The 20,782-nt window shown below is 46.3% G+C and overlaps 5 protein-coding genes across 5 annotated transcripts in view; 4 read left to right on the top strand and 1 right to left on the bottom strand.

Annotated features, from left to right (window-relative positions):
- Positions 1–20,782, bottom strand: part of LOC122647148 (ribosomal protein S1, mitochondrial-like) — a 56,825-nt gene that overhangs the window by 16,124 nt on the left and 19,919 nt on the right. The gene's annotated exons all lie outside the window — the stretch shown is intronic.
- The window catches only part of LOC122647144 (cytochrome c oxidase subunit 3-like), a 99,680-nt gene that overhangs the window by 78,672 nt on the left and 226 nt on the right, over positions 1–20,782 (top strand). The gene's annotated exons all lie outside the window — the stretch shown is intronic.
- Positions 7,175–15,842, top strand: LOC122647139. Its single transcript, XM_043840626.1, has 3 exons — positions 7,175–7,837; positions 7,917–8,058; positions 15,712–15,842. Exons 1-3 carry the CDS (start codon positions 7,175–7,177, stop codon positions 15,840–15,842), a joined length of 936 nt encoding a protein of 311 aa, XP_043696561.1.
- LOC122647137 overlaps positions 13,879–20,782 on the top strand; it is a 9,301-nt gene continuing 2,397 nt past the window's right edge. Inside the window, exons 1-4 of the mRNA XM_043840625.1 lie at positions 13,879–16,208; positions 16,561–16,599; positions 16,794–17,103; positions 17,217–20,782. The exon at positions 17,217–20,782 is cut by the window's right edge and continues 2,397 nt beyond it. Coding sequence (XP_043696560.1) covers positions 15,850–16,208; positions 16,561–16,599; positions 16,794–17,103; positions 17,217–17,612 — 1,104 coding nt within the window. The 5' untranslated portion in view covers positions 13,879–15,849 and the 3' untranslated portion in view covers positions 17,613–20,782. The remainder of the gene's footprint in view (positions 16,209–16,560; positions 16,600–16,793; positions 17,104–17,216) is intronic.
- The window catches only part of LOC122647142 (NADH dehydrogenase [ubiquinone] iron-sulfur protein 2), a 9,775-nt gene continuing 7,838 nt past the window's right edge, over positions 18,846–20,782 (top strand). The window contains exon 1 of the mRNA XM_043840630.1: positions 18,846–20,114. Coding sequence (XP_043696565.1) covers positions 19,897–20,114 — 218 coding nt within the window. The 5' untranslated portion in view covers positions 18,846–19,896. The remainder of the gene's footprint in view (positions 20,115–20,782) is intronic.

Below are 20,782 nucleotides of genomic sequence, written 5' to 3'. Positions count from 1 at the left end.
GCCTATGATCTGTCCTGGCTGTCGATAGGGGAGTTAACCTCTTCGAGTGGCTAGGTTACAGAGAACTTCAGACAAGGCTCGTGGGCTTAACAGCGCCACTCGCAGGTTTCGAGATAGGCTTTTGGGTCTCTTCAGCTTTCGAGTTTGAACAACAAGGAATCGGCTTTCAAGCTTCTAGGCTTGCGTGAGGCTTTCGAGAATATCTGCTTGTTTGAGGGAAATCAAAGAACAAGGTATTCACTTACTTTAGCTTTAGTGAATTCCCACTGCAATTACAATCCCTTGCTTGTGTGTGTTGCTTTCTGTCTCACATCGGCATTGGGTTTGTGTGAAGCTTTGGCTTTTAGTCAACAAATGCAGGCTGCTTTTCAGTCTGACGAGTCCGTCCTTCAACAATTTCATTGCCTGGCCGGCCAGCCCCAGCCTATGATAGTTGAGTTTAGCTGCTCTTCGGCTTTCGAGAACAGGGCGTACTAGTTGTTGAGAGCGAAGACTAAGGAACCTACTAAAGATAGGGTCCCGGGGACTCATTCTGACTGAAACAAGGCCAACTGCAACTCGATTGGAGGAAAGGGCTGCAAGGTGACCCCCAAAATCCCAGCTAGTTTGGGCCGGCACTATTCATTCTTCGATTCATTCGAACGGGTAGGGTTTGATTTGCTTTTGCTCTAAATTCCAGCAAGGTGTTTTGAGAAAGAAGAAAGAAAGGCAATGAAATTGTTTTGTTGTAGAAACATGAGCAGCCCGGTCACGTTTGTTGAGCTCCTTCGTCCGTGTTATTCGCAAAAGGCATACTTTCACAAAGGTGATTCAAGTTGGTGGGATGGGCTTCCTCCTTGGACAAGCACGGGGCTTAGTGAAGTAGAACCGGGGGTCGCGCTGCTTGCTCGACGCATCGTTTCTTTCAACCTTATTAGCTAGTAGGTAGGACGGGGCTCTCATCTGCACGTTCGATACAGCTTCCTGTACAACAGAGCGTTAGAAAGGGCCCTATAGCTGCCCCGACACGACGATACATCGTCAATTGGCAACGTAGACGGTGGGAATATTCGATCCCAGGGAACCATCACAAGGACGGCCTTACTCGTTTAGGGGGGGGGAACGTCGACGACTGGGAAGCGGAGCCTAAGCCGTCAGGAGGGTTACTTGAATTGAAGCCTAGGAGAAGCGCGCAGGCTAACCTATTCAATAGAGATGAATAGCCAAACCAAGCCAGCTGGTCAATCTCTGAGATCTGATCGGCGACCGGACCACCTATATTGACTGGTGAACACGGACCCGTGAACGAACAATACGTGTGAATGAAGAACAACATGAATGAGTTATGGGAATTGGTACTTCAGCACTGATATGCATCTCCGCATCTTTAGAATCGGTAACCGGATTCTTTCAGGTCCTAATTCAGGCGGTGGGAAGTGTTCCCGATTGATGAGGCACATATCTCTCTTATATACAAAATACTAAAAAAAGAAAGAAAAAAAGATTTATATTCATTTTTGAGATTAGGGGCATCACCTTTTCCAATGATCGAAGTGATCAGAGTGATATAAAATTTCTATTATATCAGATGGGGGACAAAGGAAGAAGATGTACTGACGAGATACGACTGACTTATATAAAAATATAAATAGGTGCTGCTCTTAAGGCTTCTTAGGTAGGCCGGCCGGCCTACCAACATAGCTACGTCTGATGGGACAGAACGATTTACCGATGGAAAGCTCCTATGGTTACGCAGCTACTAATGTGCTTCCAGTTGTAGATAATGGTTGCTCCAATCCAACCAGTTGATCCTAATGCTCGGCCGATGATGGGAAAGAAATGAGATGGAGTAATAGTGACTAAGCTACGTAATAGGGCTCGACCGAGAAAGCTTTACCGAAACCATGATATGGTATCAGAGCGGGAGCTCTCTTAGGGTTTTGGTCGCCGCCATCAAGAAGAAAAAAGCGCCATCGATCCTGCAGAATTCGTTCATTCTCCGAATGCCTTCTGCCGTTTAGCATCCTTGCGATCTTGTCCTAATCGCTGGTAAGTCTCCTTATTGCGATCCATGTTCCATCGCGACCTCCTTTCTGTCTTTTTGTGCTGAAGAAATTGTTGATCGAAATCCATTCCAATCGATCACAGCGCTGTCTGAATCTTTCCATCAAAAGCCCTATTTTCTTTTCCTTAGCGCTATTCTTATTTTCTTTCTCCTAATCGATCCTTCAAACTGCTCATCCGCTGTCTTCTCGTCTCATCGATCTGCTCATTCAGCGCGGGTTCAACCTCTTTTCTTTCCTCCAAGATCCTTTGTTTGATCAGCCCCTTAGACGTAAAGGGCCTATCAAAATCTCTCAATCGATCGATCTTTCTTCTTTCTAGCGCAAATCAATAGCGCTGTTTCACTTCGATCCAGTTATCATTGATCTTCTCGATCCCTGTTCTTTTTCTTCCGATCTGCACATCACAAGTGATGCCTTTCTCATCGAAAACCTGTCATCGAAAGACTGTTATCGAAAGCCTTCATTTCATCGCTGTCTGTGTTCTGCAATCGCCCCTGTTCTTTCTCTAATCTCGACCTATGGCATCTATCTATATCCCAAATCTCGTCACCATGAAACTTGATAGCTCCAACTTCATTCTCTGGAAGCTGGAAGCTTACTCTGGTCCGCAGCCAGCAACTTCTTGGATATCTTTTTGGGTCCGCCCCCGATTTTTTGAGCAAACTTCTACTGCCTCTGATAGTTCGACGTCAAAGACTATATCAAATCCAATCCAGCAAACGGAGGAGCGAGGAAACCAGCCTTGACGGTCTCTTTACAGACCCTTGCTGTTGAATGCACTAGATCCCCGCTACAAGAGGGCGGCTTGTAGAGACTTCGACAAAATGGATTGAACACCAACCCAATGACTGTGCTTTCTCTTTTAGAGCCCGCAGCGGCTACACGACGAATAGATTCTTCCTCCTTTGGCTCTGGAAGAGGGAGAGAGATTGATCAGAAAAAAGAAGAAAAGAAGGATGATCGTTTTTTTTATGCAGGTCATTCAGGCACTAAGAATTCTGACTCAAAAAGAAGCTCTCTATTTTAAAAGGTGGAGTTTGCGTTCTTCACATCCATATCATGGGATGAACGAATTCGTAGCCATTGGTGGTCGACTACTTCATCCCCGTCCAATCCGAAAGTGAATAGCTAGATCGAGCTGACCTAATACCCTTAATGATTATCCGCTGCCGGCTTGCCTTACTCTATAGGGGCGCTCGTGTAGTTGATTCTTTCTTCGTTTGTTTAGTGGTTTTCCCTTTACGTCTAAGGGCCTCCCTGTCATCGTATCTTGTGTCAGAATCGCTTTCAGGCTTCTTATCGCTTTCCCATCAGTGGCAGTTTTGTCTCCCGTCCCTACCGGATAGTAACTGATCAACCTACTGTTGGGGTTCCAGAGCATATCTTTTTCCATTATTGGTAGATTTATATCTCGGAGTGGACTAAGGCATCAATCTGAACTCCAAGCCCTATCGCTTGGGAATAAATGCTTCCCTAGCAGCTTGCCGGAGAAAAACGAAGCCTTAGAAATTTAAAATTCATCCCTCCAAGCGGATAAAGGCTTAAACCTATGAATCTATCCCGCTTGACTCTTCTCGGAAAAAGGTTCTCGTTCCCATGAATCTTGATCTGCCTCCTGGCATTGATAGCGATTGATCGAATTCCTACTCTGGTTTGAGAAGCTTTTCAGTTTTCCTTATCTCTCGTGCCTTTGAACTGCCATGAAAAGAATTCGAAATACGTATTTTTTTTACTACAAAAACCGCCTTCGCTGGTCAACCCCTATGTCTTGGTACTCTACCCTCCCATTCAAAAAAGAGTGGTAGTTGTCACCGGAAGCAGGTGAAAGCAGTGAGTGTTGTAAGTCTTGTCAACAACGCTTCGCACAACTAAATACTAACACACTGTTCACTTCTGTACTTCTCAACCGCCAAAACACAATGACTTATGCAATTCATACAGGCACGCATGAAACACGAGCGAAAAACGGCCTTAAAAGCTCGCGTTCGCGGGCCCCGACCGATGGTCGTTCCTAGGCCCAGTCAACCACTTATGACGACTCCGCCCTTACCTACCAGTGCTGGAGCCTCTCCTGCCGATGTCACCACTGGTTCAGGTACTTTCACTCGGTCACCTAGCTATGCCCATGTCGTTGCTTCTGCGGCTACGAGGAACCTCCGGACCCCGGCTATGAAACAGGATCTGTTATTGTCCATGCCCTAGCCAGCAAACTCCGGCTTCAAAGCCCCTTTACTAATAGGGGTTTTTTTCCTAAACGAGTTCTGTTCTGGTTTTCTACGCAGGGTCCCGTTCCCGCTGTAATCCGTACTCGGTTCTGGTTTTCTCGAACTCTCACTCTGGTTGGTGACAAGGTGAGGGTTCCAAACCTATAGTGCATGCTTTCGACGATCCGTGGTGAACAGTGGCTACTCGTCCAGTCTCTGGGCCTTGGGGAGGAAAGGGTGGGTGCGTATGCGAATGCCAGTAGTGAGAATGAATCGGCTCCCCCTCTTACTGTGTCTGACGGCGAATCTATACTTCCCGGGCCGGGTGAGTTCATTTCGACTTCCTGCGCCCTGATCTACGACCACCCTGTAGCAAATGAAAAGCTCGTTGACTGGGTGGAAGCATCATAAGAAGTTGACCTCATTGATTGAATGAAAGTCTCCCTGCCATTGACAGATAGAAATCGAGGGGGCTCGTCAGGGCCCGACACGGGAAAGGGAGTAAAGAGAGCAAAGGTGAGGTAAGGAGTTTCAGCCACAGGAACAGGGACAAAGCCAGTTGACCGACGTCTTAGATCCTTCAATTGTTTACCTTGAATCGATTGATCTCTATCCATCCCGTTAACCGTGAACCAGCCCCAGTCGATCTTGTTAAAGCAATTCCAGTTCCCGTGGCTTAGCCCTCCGCTTCTTGGAGACCGAGACCCGGAGGTCGGGACAGAGGCTGAGTCGGAAGAAGCACCAATGTGAACATGGGTAACGGAAATAGAGACAGTAGCGCCGGTTCCGATAACAGATCCAAGATCCGTTACCGAGTAATGACGATCTATGAGCACATGGAAATTTCCTAAAGTGGGCATAAACCACCTGCAACATGTATGAGCTATGCCGAACTCATCTGGGCCGGGGGTTTACGTACTATTTAAACGTATAAACGCATCTTCCTGAAAAGGAGTGGAGCTGGGAAGTCTATGAGTCACTTCTCCCTTATAAGCCACTGATCGATTCATCTATAGCCGAGGCTAAGACCATAGCTTCATCCATGCGCTTAGTCAAAGATCAGTAGCCGATTCGGTTACCAAACTCTCCCCGCATGATTATCCCTATACGCCCTTACCCCTACACACCTTGTGATCATTCCTATACACCTCGCATGATTATTAAAAAATCCACCGGCCTAAGTCCAATACCGGGCGCCCAGATTGACTTAATTGACTGCACCCTAACCTTTTTTTTATTCTCCTACGTCCTACTATCTCGCATGATGATCGATCCTATGTTCCCTCATTGGAAGGCTCTAAACTCCTCTTCCCAGCAAGCAATTGATGATCGAATGACGGCTTAAGAGCGCCTGTATATCCTATTGGGAATTCTTCGGCTTAGCAGCCCAGCAAACGGAGGGTGGTCTACGATCAGGAAAACGCCTTACCTTTATATACGGGGCGCGCGTTAGCCCAGCAAGAAAAGCAAAGCCTTAGCCCTATTAAAAAAAGGCGTTAGCGCCCAGCAAGAAAACGTTGCGCGTTAGCGCTTTAGTTATTGAAAACTCAAGGAAAGCCCTTTTGAGTATGTTTAGTGAACGAGACCCTAGAGAGCCCGTAAACTCCCGATTTAGACATTAAAATAGGCCATTCCGGACCTTTTCCTCATGGAACGAGAAGACCGATGCCACTATCGCCTCTTGGCTTTGCTTTAATAGAATATATTCGACTGGAAGGGATTCGCCCTATCCACCAAGCGTTAACTGCTACACGAGAGTACAGCTAACCTAAGCGGGAAGAGCATATTGAATTAAGAGACGGGAATCAAATCAAACTATTGAATTAAAGGAAGGGAATTGCACAGGAATGCTACCGATACTTGAAAGACTCATCCTTTGGCAAAAGCTGTTTTATCACAGCTAAATCCTGCTCCCTTCATTTTTATAAGTGAAAGCGCTTTCCTCGACCAAAAGGGGTATTTGTACAGCTCGCTATAGATACACTTTTTAATCATACTAAAGAAGAGAAGCGGCAGATCGAATTCCTCCCTTTCGATTCCGAGCTTTCAAGTAGCCTTTGGAATGGCAGGATTCGATCCATCATTTCCTATTTCTTTCCCTCTTTCTATAGAGATCTAACTAAAAGGTTCAGCAACGGCCGGAGAAGCATAACTTCTCCTTCCGGGGCATAAGCTGGGGGGTATTTGGTCGATCGCCTCACTGCATTTCCACAGAATGATTTGAAGATAGATATGGTGAAGATCTGTTTAGTGGCCTTTTTTCCCAGCATCCCCTACAATCAAGCTCCTATCCATCCGATTCGGTCTCTATACGTATCCCTCTTTTCGTGCTATGTTCTAGTTACGTCATGAGCTCTAGTAAGGATCTCCGTCTTTGCTAGTTTCAAGTCTCAGACTAGAGTCTTTAGTCTAGTATCTAAAACCTGCTTTTCTTTTCTCCTGCCATTTCTTATTGGGAACATTGGCTGTATTGAGCTTCTTCGTGTGATCTTCATTGGCCTTCTTAACTTGGATGGGCTGCTGGGAGCTATTATTAGTAGGTTTTGGGTTTGTGGAAGGAGGCTTAGAGCTAGAAGGATTGGTGTTAGGGACCTGGGGTGGCCTACTTTTCTTAATATGGAAGGGAATGTTGAGAATCTTCAGGTTTCCGACCTCATCAACAACCAGAGACAATGGGATGATGAAAGGCTTAGGATCTTGTTTGGGAGGGAATTAGCAGAGGTCATTGCCTCGATTCCTTTGGCTGTGCATGGATCTAGGGACAAAGTAGGTTGGGGTGCTGGTTGTCATCCCAAGGTCAATCTTGCTGCCCTTTACAAGGACTTAATGCAGGCATCTAATCCTCAACCTGATCTTAACTTCCGCTGAGTGTGGAAGATCTGGGCAAGTCCTAGAATCCGGATTTTTATTTGGAAAGTTGCTTGGATGTGCATTCCTACACCTACAGTCCTTCCTTCTAGAGGCATTCCCATTGAAACTACATGTCCCCGCTGTGGAGAGGAAGAAGAAACTCCATGCCATCTTCTCATTGAATGTCCTTTTGCAAGGTCAGTGTGGGAATTGCTTTCTGCCTGTGCTACGGATGGTCTCGGCGATCTTAACCTGGAATCAGTCCTTGCGCTGATGGGCAAGGGAGGTGGGAACCTTAGTGAGAGAAGCAAAGTCAAACAGTGCATGGTAGCTTACTCCTTGTGGGAGATATGGAAGGCCAGAAATGCCTTCATCTTCAGCAATGAGATGATCTCTGCCAGGAAGGTCTGTTACAGAGCTTTGAGTCAAGCTAAGAAGAAGATTAAGACTCAGCAAAGATCTACTCAAAAGGCTAACCGGGGTACCACAGTGTCATTGGCGCTTTTACCGAAAACATTTCTTTTCAGATGGCTACCCACACGGCCACCTTGGGTTAAGATCAATTTTGATGGGTCACTTAAGCCAGAGGTTGGTTATGGTAGTGCTGGGTTCGTCTGCAGGGATGACCTTGGCAGCGTCATTTGGGCTCAAAGTTGGCGCCTCAAAGGTACCACGGTTCCCATGGCTGAGCTTCGCGGAGCGTGGGAGGGCCTTCGCTGTGCTCATTCTTCAGGCCAGGTTTGTCTGGCTCGAAGGAGACTCTATGACAGTAATTTCATGGATACTTCAAGGATAAACTGAAGGTTTGGTGTGCCAGAACCTCTTGCTTGATATTGGGCAATGGCGCCAACAGTTGGAGGGCTTTATAGCTTCTCATACTTATCGGGAAGGGAATCAGCCTGCCGATTGGGTTACTGATGCATCTTTGGAGACTGGGTCCTTCCAAGCTACTGAATCAAGTATGCCAGATCAGCTCCGTAGTTTAGTTAAGGCAGACAGATAAGGTTGCTTTTATAGTAGAGCGCACTAAGGTGCTGTTGTAATACCAAAAAAAAGAGGCAATTCCGAGTTCAAGCAAGCGAGAAAGCAGCTAGCATTAGGAGCGGACACGGAAAAGAAGGATGGGAGCAACTGGTAAACTAGGCCTCGCCGATTGAGAGTCAAAAGCAAGTCGGAAAGAGAGATGGCGTGAGGAAGGAGTTGCCGAGTTGCTAGTAGCTAGTTAGTAGCAGCGGAGTTAGCGAGTTGTTAGTAGCTATTCCGATCTCGATTCCGTGCATTTCCGATTCCTTTCTTCGTACATAAAGAAAACCGAGTTGCTGAGTTGAAGCAGTTGCTGAGTCTATGAATCGAATGAATGCTTTAACCGGCTTTTTACCCGAAGAGAAAGATGTAGCCAGCTTTCACGAGTGAAGTGCAGTTCGATTCATCCGTTAGAGTAGAGAAAGGAAAGGGATCAAAGCAAGTAGGATTCAGTGATCAAGAAAAGAGACTATGGCCTTGTATCTACGACTAGTGCATCCCTCGCACCCACTTTTTCCGCTGCACTACAATGCCAAGGGAAGTGATTTTAGCTTAAGCAAACGGAAATCAAGTCAGTCAGGTGGATGAAAGTCAGTAGCTAATGAATGTGAGTAAGGAAAGGAAAGTGAAGGACGTATGTTAGTACTGGAAGCAGACCTGTGACGGAACACATAAGCGGGTGGGTCATCTCGTTCAGCTAAGACAACAACTACTTTTTCTTGATCACAGAAAAGCGGGTGTGCGATCCGATCCCAGTTGATTGATCTCGAATGACCCAGCTCATCAAAGACTACTGTCGGACTTGAGCAGTGGTTTCGCATCCATCAACTGGCAAGCTGGTCAACTCGACTTCGGAAACTCAATCGAAGACTCGCTAACAACAGGAACGCTAGCAACAGCCCTTTCTTTCATCCCGGAATGACCCGACTTTCGTCTTTCGAAACCGAATCAGACTCTACTTACGTTAATGCATTCCTCCTTTCCCGAACTCGACACTATCGACGAAATCTTCCAACATCGAATATCATATATAATGCGGAATCAGTTAGTTAGCGAATTTTTAAGTTCAAAATCTATATTCGAGAAAGCGGCAGGCCCATAAGCCCTCTACTAAAATACCGACTACATGGGAAATGAGGGAGGTAACCTTAGACCGGCTAAGAGATCGATCTTTTGACTTGCCGATTGAGATCTTACTCCACAGTCTGTAAGAAAGACTCTTGTTTTCGACGAGTGAAGTGAGGAGTGAATCTCCGAACGAACGGAGTCGCTTTAGGCAAGCACCTTTTTCTTGATTCATCAAATTGCGTAGGTAGAAGAATGTGTGATCTCCTTCAAGTCCGGATCAAGCATGACCGCATTCCCGGACTGGAAACCACCTTAGATGAAGTCAATAAATCGACGGCATGGACTGGTTTACATATGCCAAGGTGTTACTGTACATCAAATCATTTCAAACTCCAATTAAGTGTGAAGTGTGTACCGGTTTGATCAACCGTCAACTTCGATCAACAAAATAAAATACGATGAGGAGTCTTTTTCTGTTTTTACATGGTTCTCGCTTGCATAGGCAATTTGCTTTATATTTTCTAGTTCATATTCTCCCCAAATAGCTGGCTTGTTGTCCTCTTTGATCAGGTATGCACAAATGGTGCCCCATCCCTTATGAATCTAACATCTATTTGGCTTCCCTCAAATTCTGGGAAGGCTTGCCTTAGCTTTTTGGTGGCTGTATGTTTGGAGGCATTCTTATTTAAGATTCCTATATGATAGTGAAAGCCCCCTTCCTTTGCGTTTATTGATAGAGATAGAGGCGAGACATACGGCTTTTTGGCCTATGCTGGCTTCGTAACAAATACACGAATCCACACTAACGTACATACTGCTAACTACACACTACTATATATACGAAAGAAAGAACTTGTTGGCTATCAAAGCAAAGGGACATGAAATCACATTTGGGAATGATCTTTTCCACATGGCACGAAGGCAGCACCGATATGCATCGATTGCCGCCGAAGAGCCTACTACCTAATAGCGCCCCATGGCCTCTGTTGAAAAGTCAGTGTTGTCTCTGTTGCCTTTCTTTCGGCTTATGGTTATATACCCACCTAACTTGCTAGCTTATAGCTTTGAATTAGCTTCAATCACAATGAAATTAGTTGTGGAATTTCCATTCTATTTCATTCCCCTTACTACACCCGGGAAAGAAAGTCCCTATTCTCCTCTTCTGATCTGATATGATATTTATGCGGAATCCGCTTCTCCAGGATTGGATTATTTCTCTTTTTCTGGGTGCCCCGTTGAGAGGTACATCCTCCCCAGGAGCGTCCAGTGGAAAGGTTTTCCCTTCCCTTTCCCAACAAAGAACATTGCTTTCACCAAATAAAGAGAGGGACACATTCCCTATTTAATGAATTGGTTGGTTTCACACCACGATAGAGAACGAGCTCTTTTTTGCGTCGTACAATAGCTAGTGCGCAGCGCCGGATGGTCTTCCGAAAGGCGAGGGAAGTAGTTGGTTTCTGACTCTTAGCTGTGAGTTTAGCTCTTCTTATTCGAGTAGCTAAACTCAATTAATAGGGCCCTCATTTATTGATTGATTTGATTCATGATTCGGCCCACTTACCCTCAACAACCGGTTTCACCACTTTCTACTTAGAGCCCCTTATATCGTAATGGAGCATTCTAGGGGGACCGTTTTCTATTCACAAGGGTTGGGGAAGACGAACAGAGCCTTCGCATCTCATTTTCCTCATATCAAGCAAGGGGTTGCCACCGATTACGCCACTGCATTAGTTACTTATTAGGTTAGGCAATGCTCTTATTCGAGTAAACGATACCCATCCAATGATTTGAATCCATTGGAGAAAGGCAAGCCTTGGTTGTTGATTAGAAGAAACAATAACAAAGCCACTATTCTCACTAAACCGCCCCTCTTAGGTTATTAGTAGCCCCTTATTGCCCATAGTATTACTAAACAGCCCTATTCAATAGATGCAAAGAGGCCGAACAGAGAGAAGAGGACGGGGCGCTTTCCCTACTCCCATTCCATGGCAGGATCTTAGATTGGGGGATAGAGGCGGGACCGAGAACAGGGGCCTATCTGCACCAAATCAACCAAACAAAAGATGTTGACACATCCGCTGGTCCAGTGAGGGAAGAGGGGCATTTAGTAGTTGACAGATCCGCTGATCAAAGGCCCTTCATAACCGGATTTACTAATGAAATAAATGATCGAATGAATGAGTAGATAAAGGAATGAATGGGCTGGATAGGAACGATTGGGGAAGGGCCCCAATATTCTCTATTTGGGGGTGAAGCAATTATTGAAGCGAAACTTGGAATTGAGGGATAAGGAACAAATATTGAAGCGGCAAGAGACAGACTTACCACGCAACGAAATGCTGATCCCCTTTTTCCTATATGAAACGAGAGAGAATCGAATCTCAGAAACAAAGAGTCGGGAATAGAAGCTTTTATTAAAGTAAAGGCCCCTTCTATTTGTTCAAACATTCAAGGCGCCAACAACTCATAGGGTCCAAGTGGGGGTCCACCATCATCAGACTCTTCTATTAGGCAATGGATGATCTCACTCATTGGGGAGGGGGAGGATGGAATAGAGAGTGACAGATATGGCGGTCGAGCCGGATCATCGAATCTCATTCAATCTCTTGTTTATTGAAAAGGAATAGAATGAGTCAATAACCCCGGGGCTTTAGAATGGATTGAATAAGCTACCACCTCTATAGAAACAAAGCATCATCAGACTCATCCATGGGGGAATGGATGACCTCATAACTCATCCATCCTTCAGTTTGTTAATAATGGTAAATGGCGTATAAATGGGCGTGAATGCGAGAATATCGGGTAGGTTAAAGAATCTATCCCTCGATATAAACCGGGGCCGCTATAGCTCGCAGAAACCTGAATCTATCGAGTAATAGTTTACCCTTGGAGAAGCGGAGCAAGGGGAACCCCAACAAACAAACCTTTGTCCCGGGGAACAAAGGGATTAGAGATGAAAGAGGAGGAAAGGCTTGAAACGCCACTACCTTCTCCATCCCTCCTAATAGGAGGGATGGAGAAGGTAGTGGTATGATTCCACCAGGTGAGAAGGCCACTGCCTTTCTCCATCTGGCTTGGTTTTCCGGATGGATTAGTAGTTACATGCTACCACCTTGGTATGGTGAGGCACTTTCTTTTGGAATCTTGCCGTTCTCCACACATATATGTCCGGATGCGGGAGGATTTGGAGCGTAAGCTCACAGAAGATGGGGAGTATTTTGTGGAAAAGGTGATGCTCAGATATTGGGTTGAGTCCTTAGTACGCTATGTCCGATGGTATGAAGAAGCCTGTTGCGACTTCTCTTTGACTTGGGAGCAACTGGCAATGCACCTCCTGCGGTCTGTCTTAGACCGGATCGGAAAGACCAATAAAGTCAATTTCATAAATATGGTCTTCTGTTTCGGTGCTATGATTTGATTCGTCAGCGTCCTTGTCCGCGTCCGTTACCGGATCGGGTCATGAGGTATACAGTTGAAGTAGTGCAATCACGTTTATGGTTGAGGGCGAACTCGTGGTTAGAGTTCGTCTAATTGCTTAGGGTGCCACCGTGTACAGATGAGATACTCTGTGCATTGGCAGCCATATAAGACTTTAAGCGCACCTGAGCTTATGTAATTTTCTGTACAAGATTATAAATGAATTGCTTCTAGGCTTAGCTTGCTGCTCCCTAAGATCATCTCAGAAGAGCAAGGAGCTTTCATAAAAGGCCGGAATATTTAAAAAAAAATTTCTTTGGCCTATGAGTTAATGCTGGATCTGGATAGAAAGGTGCTGGGCTACAATGTTATCATAAAATTAGACATGTTGAAGGCCTACGACAGATTGGAATGGGACTTTATACCGTATGTTTTGGAAAGGTTTGGATTTTCTGATCTGGTTACAGATATTATCAGGAGATGTATCACTAGCTCTTGGTTTTCAGTTATGGTGAACGGGGAAATGTGTGGATTGTCGGACAACGTCTAGAGGTCTCAGACAAGGTTATTTTCTAACCAAGTTTGTTTATTATTGCAGAAGAGGTTCTTAGTCTAGGTCTAAACTTATGCTTGAAGGCAAAATGAAACCCTTCTAAAGAAGCCCTCGTGCTTGTCAACCAATCAGCCACCTACTTTACGCAGATGAAACTATTCTCTTCACCAATGGAAGTCAAAAGTCTATCTCTGCACTCATTACATTCTTGGAAAGGTATGAAAAAGCGTCTGGGCAAAAAGTCAGCAATGAAAAGAGCTCTTTCATCCTTTCGGATAAGGCATCTCCTGCTAGGGCGTCTATCATTCAGCACAGCGCAGGCTTCCAGCGGGAAAAGCTCCCTTTGTTTTACTTAGGAGCTCCAATCTTCAAAGGACGTGCTCGTTATGAATATTTTATGGATCTTATTGAAAAGATTCAGAGGAAGGTTGGAAGGCCAAAGTTCTCTCTTCAGGGGGTAAAATAGTGCTTATTAAACATGTTTTAAGCAGCATGCCGTTACACCTACTTTCAGCAGTTCCAGTCCCTAAGAAGGTGATTGAGAAAATCGAGGTTTTGATGGCGGACTTTCTATGGGGTGAGAAATCTAATTTTAAAAAACATCACTGGATTAGTTGGTCATCAGTTTGTTTTCCTAAGGAGGAAGGTGGCTTAGGAATTAGAAGTCTGATGGACGTCGATAAATCATTCAAAATGCGAATGTGTTGGACTGTGATAAAGGGGGTGGTGGGCCAACTTCATCAGAAGTAAATACTTGCATGACGTGCATGAGTGGATGGCATATGCTTCTCAAATCAGCTCCAAGTTATGGAAAGATCTTTCATTGATCATGCGAGAAAGTCTTCAAGCAAACGGAGGCAACAAGCGCTGATCGTAGACCACCCTTACCTTTATATAAACAAGCAACTCCAAGTGAATAACCGAACCACGTCTACAAAATGCCAGTACCATGCAGCTGCTTCAAAGCCAATGTGAGGCTCCTTGCTCAAATACAAACTACAAATCTTGATCGGTCATTGAAGCCGATCAGTTTAATGAAATTTTTATCATAAGGTGAATGCTCGCGAAACTGCTGCAAGCTTGTTAGAACAGTACGAAGATAGGTAACGTCATGCGCGTCCTTTGTCAACGCATCCACTATTGCGAATCTTCTCAGTAAGCAACACCGTATACCCAGCAAAAAAATAAAAAAAATCTTCGGCCCAGCAAACTCGTATAATACAGGCATCTCCGGCTCCGCTCCTTGAGTGGGTGGTTTGCACCACCGCACACCTGAGCGACAAGACGTCTTCTTAGTCTTTTCGACTTTTGTTGTTCTTGTGTGTCTAGAGGCGACCGTGTTGGCAGCGATGTATAATACGGTTAACCTCGAGACTGGCTGGTTGGGTTTGGGTTCGCCCAAACCTGAGTGGTCAGTTTATCCAAGGTTAGCATCTTGGACGCCCCCTTATACTATACAATTGGCCCCTAAAAAGGTCGCAATAGGGTGAGTTGAACGTACATTGGTGTAAAGAACTGATTCAAAAATGAATCATGAATTCTTTCTTTCGCAAACCATTATTTAATGTTTTGGAAAGGCTCCAGTTGCGTTCATGGCGGAGGTAGCTTGTCTCGCTCGCCGCATAATTGGGCTTTTCACAAAAGTAAAATTATGCCTCTTCAGTAGTCTAACTAAGGAGCGGTCTATTGCTGTATACCTGTTTGTACGATGGTTCATTCGGTTCCGCCGGAGCGGTGGGTGGTTGAATGTTTCACTTTATTTAAGTCCGCCGTATGTCTTATGACATACTACGGTGGGCGTTTTGATCGCCATTCTCCCCTTCCGTTTCCCGTGTCTTTGACACGTTCCGGACTTCCGCGATGCATTCCCGCGTTTCATCGTAAGATGATTTCACGCAGGGATGAAAAGGCCGACCGTCTCGTAAAGTTTTTTCTTTCGAAATTGAGTTTATCCCGTTTTATATTAGTTTATAAGAAGACTAATTACGGGTACGAGACGTGGGGAGCCCCCTCCTCCATCGGTCGTGCCAGAAAAGAGATTATTTGATCTGCGCGACCAATGCGTCAGTCTTGCCGAGAGGTATTGCCCACGTTTGTTTGATACTCCTATGAATGTCGGCTTGCGTTGGTTACCTGTGTGGTCATCCTCACCGGTGAAGGATGGGGCTCCCTGTGTAAAGGTAAATTGAAAATCCCCATTCCACCGTATGATATGGGAGATATTCTCCATATCATTATGGGATAAAGCAACGGTTCTGGTCTTTCAGAGCCTCACAGACCCTGACGTCCCTCCCGTTTGTAGCCATTTCGGCAGGAGAACAAGGAATGGGCCGCGCGATATTTCACCCCTTTGTTTAGTTACTTCTTCTATCCACGTATTGTTTTCCCGGAAAGGCAACTGAGTCTTTTGATTCCTTTCCTTTCTCGGTTTACCAACCGGTAGCCGATCTGGAATCGAATTATTGTAAGGCTGCTGCGGCTATGACGTCATTGTTGACATTTAGTTAGTTGTATTGTATGTAAACTCTGCGTGATAGTAACTACTGGTTAGATGATGATGACGCTATGGTGAAATATCCAGTCGGAAGACTTGGATTGTTGGAGGAAGGTGCTGGAAAAGTGCGAGTTTTCGCCATTCCAAATTCCTTAAAGCAAGCAGGCTTTACTGCGTCCTGCACATGATTGGTGCATGAAGGTTCTTCGTACCATACCAATGGACGGTACCTTTAATCAAACCGCACCTTTGGCCAGGTTAAAGAAGATCAAAAGCTTGTTTAGCTTTGATTTATCGGCTGCAACGGATAGATTTCCGTTGTCATTTCAGGGCGTGATAGTACAAGGGTTGTTTAACCTAGAAACTGCCTTTGCTTGGGTAATGTCTGGGCTTGGAACAAATGTGTTCTCCGCCCCTGCATCACCGCTCGTGGGGGTCTGCCGAAGTTTGTCCGGTTTTCCACTGGTGATCTACGACCACCCTCTCCAACTTTTTTCTATAGGGCTTCCGTTCCGCCAAACAGCTTTCCTTTGCTTCCTCAACCTATCCAGCTAGCCGTCACTGGTAGTCTTTCCAAAGAGATATGTGTTGCGATCTACTTATTCACTAGGTGGGTTGTGAGATTTAGACGAAGGGGAGGGTGGTTAAATACTGCCTTATACCTTATAACATGTGGGCATGCCCTCATTTATAACTATGGTGGGACCTTTGAGAAGGAAACCCGCTAATTTGTCTCAATCTCACTTTCTCGAGATGGTATACCTCGCTGCATCCCGGAGTTCCATCGTAGGATGATCAGGATGCGAGACTGCAAGGCTGACCGCCTTGTCCAACTCGACCTGTCGTTCTTCTCCATTTCTAAGTTGATATTGTTGGTCCGGGCCAGGTATCCTTTGAAAGGGATAGCTCGACGGGTAGAAGTCGACGAACTGCTCGAAGGGCTCGGTGAGCTCTACAAGGAGTACGCAGTCCCTTTGTTTGAGAGATATATTCCATCTTACCTAAAGAAACCTATGGAGATAGGTTTCCGCTGGAGGCCAACTTGGTCCTCAGTCCCTAAAAAAAGGTTCAGGTAGATGGGGGAAGAACGCTTGGAAAGCGTTTTTAGCTGAGTTAGCTGCTCCGTATGACTGGTTTAGGGTCATGACGGCGGAAGTTAGCTCTCCTAATCTGTCTGATTGGTCAACCAATTTTGGATTGATTGACTGCGCGGGTGTGTTCTTTAGACGCAGGGATCTTTATCCTATCCCTAGTGGTCTAGATGAACCCATTCAGAGCAGTTGGGAATGTTGGTGGAAGTTATGGACATTGTGTTCACAAGTGGATCAAGATCATATTAAAGATGTGATACCCAATGACAACTCCACGTTAGTATTGATCCCAGGCCGTTTGGCTGAGAAAATGGAGGGAGCTGGAAAGCTTCGCGTGTTTGGAATCCGCTTAAACAGTGTTTATTGAGACCAGCCCATGATTGGGCCATGGATACACTTCGGTGGATCCCCATGGATGGGACCTACGATCAGTGTAAGCCATTGGCTCGACTTGTGGGTCTTAATCATTAGTTTAGTTTTGATCTCAAAGCCGCAACCGAGACCTTTCCAGCTATGCTTCTTGGAAAGATGTTAATCGGTGTATTCGGCTCCGCTGTTGCAGCTGCTTGGGTGGGCTCTGGGCTTGTAGCCAATATGTTTAGAGCTAAGGCCCATCGCCGAGAAGGTCACTGTATGGTGGCGTTCGGCACGGGACAACCACTTGCTTTCTACGGTTCCTGGCCATTATTCACTCTAGCACACCACAACACCGTGTGGTTGAGTGCTGAGTTAGTGGATCCGGGATCCCGGTTTACTGCCTATGCTATCTTGGGTGACGATATTGTCATCGGAGATGCAGAGGTGGCAGCTATGTACCAGAAGGTGGTGGCCATAGCCAAGGTTCATATTAAAAAAGTTCGGACTTAAAGCTGGCAATAAAAAGCATCCATCTGCGCTTTCGGATATGTGCTATGCACAGCGTCACTAGTGCGAGTCGAGTCCATATACAACGGGACCATATAGACAAGTCGAGTAAAGAAAGCAGTATCGAATAGAGCGGGCTCAAGTACACGAGCGAGGGTGGTCGTAGATCAGGTGAGGGATGAACCACAATCCAGAGGGAAAGGGAAGAGCGGCCGATCCGCCAGCGGGTGATACGCGAGCGAGACTATCAGTGAACCAAGTCAATCCCTTTCCGCTTTGCACTCCGGTTCTTGATTCCTTTTGAGCCCTTTCCAACCACGTGCGATAGCACTCCTTACCCAGCAAGAAAACGGATGCGCTACCGCGCAACGGCTTTCGCGCTAGCCGTTGCTTGGTGGAATAGATTCGTTACAAGAAAAGCGGCCCTTCTTCTCCTTATCCTTATCTTGATCCTTCTCCTGGCAAAGTTCATTTCTTGATTCAATTTGTCTTATTGTCGCCCTTCTCTCTTGAAAGAGGAGTTCATTTTGTGAATCAATCGGCCACAGAAATGAGTTTCAAATGTCTTTGTGCGTACTTTGTTCATAGGCGATCTAGTTGGTGCTTAGTCTGTCGACTCTATCTCAACAAAGGAAGAATCGTTCGTCAGTGACGGAATGAAACTCGTGTGAATCGTACGTGGATTGGGGCTATCACACCGAAAAGGCGATAGCAGGCACCTCCGGCGCCCTGATTTTCACACAAACTACTATTTTATTTGTTTATTTGGAAGCGCATCTTTTTTCGTATATCAGACGGGCGCTCAGCTCTTCAATCAATCAAAATCAAATCGAAAGGAGATTTTCGTAGAATAAGAAAGAAGGCTCTCATGAAAATTCAATAGAATAGAAAGAAAAGCGGAGTGAGAGCTCTCGCCCGAAAAGCAAGTATCAATTTGAGGAGATTTTGTACTTTGTTTATGGCTCTTATGGTCCGGGTTTCGATCGACGGTATCTTAAGAAAGAATCGTTCGTTCAAGGCAAAGTCCACTTCGCTTCTTTTTTCGTAAATAGACTAAGTCCGAGATCTTCCTGAGAAGCTGCGGAAAGGAAGCCCAGCAACCAAGCAACGGCTGAGCTAGCTGATCTACGACCACTCTCTCCCGGTGGTCGAGCTGATCTACGACCACCCTATATAAAAGGGTGGTCTACGATCAGCTTTTCTTCGCTGGCCTCTTCGCTTCCTCATATATAACAACATCTATTATGTATCTCTTTCTCATCGAATTTTGATTTCTATATTCCTGATTTATGTGGTCGAAGCACCACTACACCAGGTGGCAAATTGTCTCGTTCGCAGCCTTCATTCCTGCCTGCTCGCTTCCACACACGCCTTGCATTCTGAACGGTTGCCCTTCCTTCAGTCGAACCCCGCTCCCGCTTAGATAGAACAGGAGCCCTGCCAGAACTAGAACAGGTACAAGGGCGCCAATTTTCTCGCTTATACAGACCTTGACTGCCGCAAATCCAGTCTTATACGCCCTATAGATATAGATGAGTAAAAGGGAGCACCCTGCTTTTTTTTTGTCGTCCATAGGAAGAGAGGGGTCAGCGAGCAGGTGTTCCCCATCTTTGCCAAAGGCAAACAGCCCCCATGTTATTCAGCGTGGGGAGCCTGCATGACAAGAGCAGGCAGCAGGCATGGTGCATGGGACCAACCACTTCTTTTTCTCGCCACGCCAGCCACTTCATTCAATCATATGTTCTATTCCGGGACAAGGAAATACAAAACCTTATTCTTTCTAGTTCAATTGGGGACTTTCTGACTTTCTTTCAACAAAGGCCGGCTTATTACGCCGCTTACTTACCTAACGTATACGCTTCGCTACGCTTACTCACTTTCTTTCAAGACAAAGAGGATAGCGCGCTTCTTACACTACCACTTCTAAGAGACCACTCTTCTACTTTGAAAGCGCAACAGCTAACCGGTTGCTTGGTACCAAGTGGTTGGTTGGCTAAGAATAAGAAGCAAAAAGCAACTAAGCTTTAGATTTGCTTTAGCTGCCGCTTTCTTTCATAACAGAGCCGGGAATAACGGCTGGCATAGAAGTCTCTCGCACGCAAGGAGATGCTGCTGCTGGATGTCACGGTTCTGGGGCGCCATGATCCTTCTCTCTGGAACAATCGAGGGCACTGACTGACTGCATCAATCATCGCTCAGTGAGCTATTTATTGCCGCCAATAGCGCTTCGCTTGCATGCAAGGCGGCACGCCAGCGCCAGGTAGAGCTATCGCGCTAGGCGAAGGAGATGCATTTCTGGTACTGGTGGTACTGGACAAGCTCTCAGGGAATAATCTCTTTCTTATTTCTGCCTTTCTTTCCCATGACGACTAGGAACAGGCAAATCAAAAATTTCACTTCGAATTCCGGACCTCAACATCCTGCTGCTCATGGTGTTTCACGATCAGTATTGGAAATGAACGGAGAAGTGGTGGAACGTGCGGAACCACATATTGGATCACTCCAGTGCGGCACGAAGCCGCTGACGCCGAGTCGGCTCCTATGCCGCTAGCTATGCCCTGCTTGGTCCCCCGGCACGGTTGAGGTTCCGTAGCGCGTCATGAGCACCGGGCAAAAAAAGGCGGGGCGGTTGAGCAACTCAAGCGAACCGCCCTACCTTACTACAACATAGGGACAGAAGGGAGAAGGTTGTGAAGGTGGCCTCGTTATCCACACCTCCGGTCGGATGAATGGAGGACCGACCCGGGTTTTCACGAGCGTTGGCGGGTCCTGGAGTGCCCGTCAAGGGCGCTAGCGCATACCCCGGGGTGATCATCACCACCTGCACCTCACATCTCGGCACAGTGGAACGTGTAACCCGCCTGCTGTCCCATTCAACTACATGTGTTCCTGTAATCCATAGCCTAACAGAACGCAGCAGCGAGGGACAACCCGCCCATACAGCCAGCGGGGAGGATGGCACTACTGGCAAAGACCGTCTGGCGAAAACGCCGCAGGCGCGAAGCGTGGTAGGCCTGCGCCGGGGGAGCATAGCATAGGGAGGAAAGGGAGCCCGGACGGTGGAAGAGCCAGGGGAGGCCGGGTCATTTGACGGAAATGGAAGGCTTTTTCCGAGCGGCTCATGAATTCTTGGAAAAAGAGGGAGCGAAGAAAACCCCTAACCAGCGAAGCCA

The sequence above is a fragment of the Telopea speciosissima genome, unplaced genomic scaffold (assembly GCF_018873765.1).
Source record: "Telopea speciosissima isolate NSW1024214 ecotype Mountain lineage unplaced genomic scaffold, Tspe_v1 Tspe_v1.0012, whole genome shotgun sequence".
Taxonomy (NCBI): Eukaryota; Viridiplantae; Streptophyta; class Magnoliopsida; order Proteales; family Proteaceae; genus Telopea; species Telopea speciosissima.
This window is presented reverse-complemented; position numbering and strand designations above follow the sequence as displayed.

Excerpts from the sequence above, each read along its gene's own strand:
- LOC122647139 (XM_043840626.1), top strand. The coding sequence starts at position 7,175 with ATGTGCATTCCTACACCTACAGTCCTTCCTTCTAGAGGCATTCCCATT. Across the intron at positions 7,838-7,916 it reads GTGCTCATTCTTCAGGCCAG|AACCTCTTGCTTGATATTGG; the intron begins GTTTGTCTGGCT and ends TTGGTGTGCCAG. Across the intron at positions 8,059-15,711 it reads CTTCCAAGCTACTGAATCAA|ATGATGATGACGCTATGGTG; the intron begins GTATGCCAGATC and ends ACTACTGGTTAG.